The 6,710-nt window shown below is 35.2% G+C and overlaps 1 protein-coding gene across 1 annotated transcript in view; it reads right to left on the bottom strand.

Annotated features, from left to right (window-relative positions):
• LOC108753759 (small conductance calcium-activated potassium channel protein) overlaps positions 1-6,710 on the bottom strand; it is a 200,423-nt gene that overhangs the window by 105,701 nt on the left and 88,012 nt on the right. Inside the window, exon 4 of the mRNA XM_018495640.1 lies at positions 5,340-5,561. Coding sequence (XP_018351142.1) covers positions 5,340-5,561 — 222 coding nt within the window. The remainder of the gene's footprint in view (positions 1-5,339; positions 5,562-6,710) is intronic.

Raw genomic sequence — 6,710 nt, 5'->3', positions numbered from 1 at the left:
TTATCATTATTATCCGTACAACTAATCGCGGTTGTACGGATGTATGAAAGAGCGAAATAAAGAACATACCAAGCAGTTGTGATGGTATTCCATCAGTCAGCGCTCTGCTTTTTTCATATACGTTACATATGTGGCCGTTTGAGAATGCAGGTGAGGGTTGGTGGAAAGGGAACAGAACTAACTTCTGCTGATAGTACTGGGCGATGAGGCGTGCGAAAACATGCTGTACTGGACGATCCGGAAGTACCATCTCACCGGAAGCGCTCGGCCGTCTGGCAAGTGGCCGAGATGCGAGACACTCGCACGAGGATCTCGAAAATCCTGAAATCTCCGGATATCAGAACTTAGGAGTCCAACAGAAAAGAATTGCCGACTCTCTGAGATCTGACCGTCCGAAAATGCAAATACGTTCGCCGTCTCGACGCGGCACTAAAGACGCAGAATCCGAAGGACTTGGTAACCGTGGAACCGTAGAAATTCTTTCGTTTAGATTTGTAGAATCCGAGAATTTAATATGATGCGTCTGAACGTTAAAAATATTGGAAATGTAGAAATGCAGGCTCTTTGAAAAGGTTCTTTTACGAATGCAAGAATATAAGACCTTCAAGATTATCCAAATCGAAAACGTTTTATGTGATATCTAGAATTTTCAGATCCGGGAATTTTGAGACTTTTAAATAATAAACGCTAGATGCACTGAGAGAAAAATCTTTGGTATTTGTGATGGTAATTACAGATTATCATAATTGCGATTATTATTGTTATAATTTTAGTAATGACACATACAATTGACAATAAAAAATGACTATAATTATAATTAAATTACAGTAATTGAAACCACTTTTATGGCCAACTGTATACATTCGATAGAACTATATACACAGTTATTGTTACTAATACACTGGGCAACAAAATTAATACAACACCTGTTTCACTCTGCGAAAATAGGCAAATTTCAAGATACAATAACTTCGTCAAAAATTGTCGTGTCGGGATGTTTAAAAAAGCATTTTACAGGTAAAAACCTCTACTTTTCGGATCGCTACTTAAAAAACGATCTCGTGGAGATTTTATGAAATTACACAAACATAAATGAAGATATAATATATCAGACCTCAAAATTTTTTACGAAATTTGCGGAGTTCCACGGAGTGGATTAAAAATTGTATACAAATGCGATTTACATCATTCGAAAGGGCGAATTTTTACCTTAAATTTACTTTTTTACAAAGCTTCATACGATTCTTTTTCATCGAGTTATTCAACGTTGAAGCAAAATGCCCTTTTGATTTCTACCTATAAAATGCTATTTTAAACATCCCGATACGACAATTTTTGACGAAGGTATTGTATCTTGAAATTTGCCTATTTTTGCAGAGTGAAACAGGTGTTGCGTTAATTTTGTTGCCTAGTGTATCATAGCAGTAATAATTATGACATGCAATTAGTCACAAATACAAAGAACTTTTCTTTCAGTACGTAGATACTTTTATATTTATTTTTCGGCCTTGATATACACTGGAAATTTTCGCGGTACTTCTGGATCGTTCTGTACAATTTGCTGACATTAACTATATGGGTGAGAAACATATCTTGCATGTACACAGAGTGGAACGCGTATTGAGCGGCGTTTGAACGATGATCGTTCGAGGTAAATCATAGGAGTGGCAGATGTCTGCGGAACATCCGGCGGAAATCGTGCGTTCCGCGTCCAGAACGGAAGCACACGCCATTTTCATTCGGCAAGCATTCCCTCGAAAGTTCGCCGAAACACGAAACTCTGTGAGTCCGCTCATGCTTGCTGACTCTGTTTCCGGTACACGGCACTCGCATACGTCGTAAGCAACATACTGTTGCCTATATAACATACTGAACATTACCTTCGTGCGATGTAGCTATAATTTGACAACGTATATACATTGTTAACATATTACAATTTAACAATATTATAAACAATATTGAAAATATAATAGTCATTTTGCAATAAGCCATTAGTAATAAATTCGAAGTCAGAAGCTAAAAATTGACGAATCATAGTCAAATGTAAAAAGAATAATTGAGTATAATTGATCAATTTCTAGCTTCTGATTTCTGATTTATTACTAATAACTTATTGTGTTATACTTACAATCTTTATAATTTTCTAATTCATTAATTAAAAAGTAAAGTACATTGTAACGTGAGGATCTGTAAAATCATAATTTTTATTCGTAATTTAAATAAATAAACATAATTTTGATCTATAATTTGTATTCTATCCTTATGCCAAAGCTAGTGATCGAGAATGTTAAAATTCGAGAGAACATAGTGTGAAAGAGCAAATGTGTAAATTGAATCAAATGTTATCAACCTAATTGAAAAAGAAAATTGAAACAGATTATGCTAGGGGATTCCATTAGAAAATCAACGTGCGTGGAATTTAAAAATATAGCCTAATAAATCTCCCGATTTTCTTTATATATTTTTGACCGAGGTAGAAACGATTTCGTGAAATGTTACTCACGCGCGCGGAAAGTTGGCGTTGAAATATTTACGGTGACTACGCTAGGTCAGATATTGGAAAGCGTTTTTATATAATCCGCAGATAAAAATCAAAAAGCTACGTACGTATTTGGAGTTAGATATAACAATCGACGAGCGCGGTGTTCGGGAATTTAACATTGTTGGATTGTTGGATCCGATCCCAAATTCAGTGTTGGCGCCATTTTTTTACGTTCCACTGCGCGTTAAGAGCTGTATCGTTTAACTTTATCGAAATACAAAAATTCGCGCGATAATAAAAAATTATCGTTATTACTTAAATATTTTCATACCACAAGTAACGCAATAATATTATGAATAAAATTTGAGCAAAAGTAAATTGAGAAAAGTACATCAAATTAAAAAGATTTTGCTGCAGTTTTGTAAAAAATTTTCCGTTTAAAGCAATTTTTTATAATACAAATTACAATATGCCGTATTACTTTGTCTTCCGATATTTCGAAATATATACGTCGAGTTCGTTGCATCCGATAACTTTAAAATTCTCACAATATTAAAGAAAGTCTGTCGGCGTCTGCGAAAGAAAAGAGCTGGAGGGGATTTTGTATGCATCTCGCGAAATGGAACTCGTGAAAGTTTTTTGCGTGACGCTCGGTCGAGCAATCTTTTCCGACAACTCGCGTTCTTGGCTACCAAAACTGTGTTACCAAAAGTCTCTCGCGCGAAGAGACGAGATTTCCGCGACCGACCGCATACATACGGGGGCGTTCGCTCGTATATATGCACAAGGGAGGAGATTTTATTTTATTTTCCGTCTCGCGTCCGTTTCGCCGTTTACTACGGGAATGCGTCCCCTACGCGAGAAGTGCAGCGACGTAAAGGGCAGATTGTTACGATCAATATTTGCCAGATGTATTTTCCTTAACGCGAACCGAGCTTGTGAGAACTCTGGAAATTTTATTGCAGACGCGCCTTCATTTTTACACGGCCTTTGCATTTTTATGCGTCTCTGTAAGCTTCCGCACGCTGGAATATTTAAAGATACATTTCTGCTGTTTAAGTATAATAATATTATACTTTTACTATTTACTACACGTTACGTACTTTCAGTATAATGTATTTTCAGATGGAGATTAGTTTCAGAAACAGATGTTTTCAAATAAAATTATAAGTAACTTGTAATTAAATAAATGTAATATCAAACGGATTATATGTACAAAATGCTTTTTATGGCAGGATTATTTTAATAAGAATCGTTTAAACGGTCGTATTAAAATTTCTCGAATATCGCACCGAAAGAAAAGCCTATTTATGACTATAATTAGGATAAAATAATTATAGTTAGGAGATCTAGCTTTATAATTATATTACTGCTATAATATTTTATTATATTTTATACTAAAAAAGTATAGTTTGCGTAAAAATGAGTTGGTGCAAATTTTTATTATATATCTATAAAACATTACAATAGTAATGATTATCAAAATAAAATTTTTAAACATAAATTACAATCGGATTTACTATATATTTTTAGCATAGAACATTATAGTAATGTCTATAAAAATGGAGTTTCTAATCATTATTATTTTACCAAGCGATTATAGTCATAAATATCATACATTTTTCTCTCACAAGGAACCTGTTACAACTGTCTGGAACAGATCCGATTCTTCTTGATATATGTTGTTACAAAAAATTTAAGAGATACGTATTTTATTAATATTGGCCTAATTTGAGACTTAAAGGGTGAAATAATCCTTCAAATCTAATGCTTTAATCTAATGCAATAATTGGTTCAAATTGATTATTAATAAAACGCTGAAATATATTATATATATAAAAAATGTTTTAAACAAAACTTTTATAATTTTTGTATATTTGACAACTGTATTTAGGTTTTTCAAAAATCTAATATATCAAAAATACCTGCCTGTTAAATTTTGTGGTGCAGTTCTATTCTTTGAATCTAAAATTATAAATTTTACATTTAAGATCCAGTATAAAAAAATATTGTCTCTTAAATATAAAAAATTTTTAATAACGTATTTCAAGAAGAATTAAATTGGTGATTCAGATGTGTGTGATATATTTGTGAGAAGTTCCTTCAGTGCGAAAATAACTCAAGTGCGGAAATGTTAATAAAAAAGAAAAACATTGATTTAACAAATTAACACATGCTCGATCACTAACAATACATATACGACTGCACGGATTGAAGGACAATTGTCTTTCAAAAATTTTGTTTATGGCATTCATACATTTTTATCCTTTCATATGCTGCGAATTGTCCGTGGCAGTTCTCGTCACATTTTACGTGCACGTAAATGAAATTATGGCGTCCGGCGTGAAAAGATCGTAAAAGGGAAGCTCGCGCAGAAGCATAGCATTGACCATTTCTACTAGATGTCGTTATTTAATACGTCTACACGGGGTGTGTCAAACATTCTTGTCTTCGAATGTTTCCCGCTAATATCATCGCCAAGTACAGTCACGTTGTGCGTGCATGTGCATACGTTATGCAAGGCAAATTCGCATACAGGGTATCCCAGAAATCGCGTGTTTCCCTCACAAACGCGACTCATTATACACGTACATTCAAATTAACAATTGAAGGGGAGCAGTTAAACGGAACGACGATGACGCTTTTATCACGAGCGTTTATAAATGTGGGGCATGAGGAAACTTTTATTAATTAATGCGCAAATTTGAAACAACAGGGTCTCATTTATCCGAAACGTTAAAATTCAAGGACCGAGAAGCGGCGAGGGGGGCGGGGGGAGGGGGGCGTTAAGATCTGGAACACCCAGTATACGCGCCCTAATAATAGGGCTTGATAGCGAAAAATCGTCATCTCCCACCGTCTTGACGTAGTTGACGGTCTCGGCGGTCGCTTCGGTGAGGGCCCGGCGTAGTCGTGTCCGTCGCACCTGCGACAGCGTACGTGGACATAGTACGACGCCCTGGCCGCCCTGGGTACCGGAAGCGGCGCCGGCGGATGCTGGGCCGGCTGCCGCGGCCATGGAGGAGGGCGCCGTCGCCGCCGCCATCGTCGACGAGGACGACTTGCACCACCACGGGAACTGAGTGGGCGTTATATGCCGATATAACAACGTGGTTAATTAATACACCCACTTCCTGCTCGCGAGCGTTTCGCGGTGCACGTGGACGACGTGACAGACAGCACAAGTGCAAGATAGCATTAGACAGACACGTGGTCGTGGACGGACACGGGATCGGTTGCACCAACGGTTATCGTGGAGACTAACTTCGGTCGGCTCTCTCTGATCAGTCAGGCCTGGCTACGCTGACTAAAGAGATCACTGTCCTACATATCAACTGCGGTAAGCTTCATCAGGATAATGTCGTTAGATCTAACAAGAACGGCCTTGATTAATTCTGATTTCTCCTTCTAGATTTCTCTGATCCCTTTTACATTTTTCACTCTAACTACGAAGACAAGGACAAGCGTTGCAATTAGTACCTAGCGTTGCAATTAAGCTTAAGGCAGGATTGAGAAAGCTACTTTGTAAAAGTAACTAGTTACAGTTTTTTATTTCCAAAAGTAACTAGTTACTGTGTTACAAGTTATCGATTCTGAAAAGTAACATGTTACAATTATAAATAACATTTAAAAAGTAACAAGTCGCTACTTTTCAGTTACTTTTTTGTTAATTTTTTTGTAATTTTTTTGCATTGCTATTTTAGATATATAAGAATTTTATGTATTTCTATTATTAAATTATTAGTATTAATAAAATTCAATTATACATATAATATGATATATTTATAATAAAATAATACTTGAAATCTCAAAATTATAAGATCAATATTCAATATATAATATAATAATAATAAGTGATCATATAAAAGGCTTTTAACTTAATTCTCTGTACAGATATATCTGCAGAATACGATGATTACAAGGATAAAGATAAATTTCAATAACAAGAAATATGATCACTAATTGTTCACATTTAGCATTTCATTTTTGTCAGCCCATACTCGTATGTTGACGAATAAGTTTGAAATACAATACATAAACAACTATTAGATTAGTTTCTAATTATGAAAAAAATTTAACTAAGTGAAGTTAAGTTATAGATGGAAAGAAAAGAAGGAAGTTAAGTTATAGTTACTATAAAAAAAGTAATCTTCACTGTAATTTTGTTACAAGCAACGAGTTACTTTCTAACTCTGGCTTAAAGGCTAGAGATGCACTTAAACTTGGT

The sequence above is a fragment of the Trachymyrmex septentrionalis genome, unplaced genomic scaffold, assembly GCF_001594115.1.
Source record: "Trachymyrmex septentrionalis isolate Tsep2-gDNA-1 unplaced genomic scaffold, Tsep1.0 scaffold114, whole genome shotgun sequence".
Classification (NCBI taxonomy): domain Eukaryota; kingdom Metazoa; phylum Arthropoda; class Insecta; order Hymenoptera; family Formicidae; genus Trachymyrmex; species Trachymyrmex septentrionalis.
The sequence above is the reverse complement of the archived record's forward strand: the minus strand, read 5'-3'. Positions and strand labels throughout refer to the sequence as shown.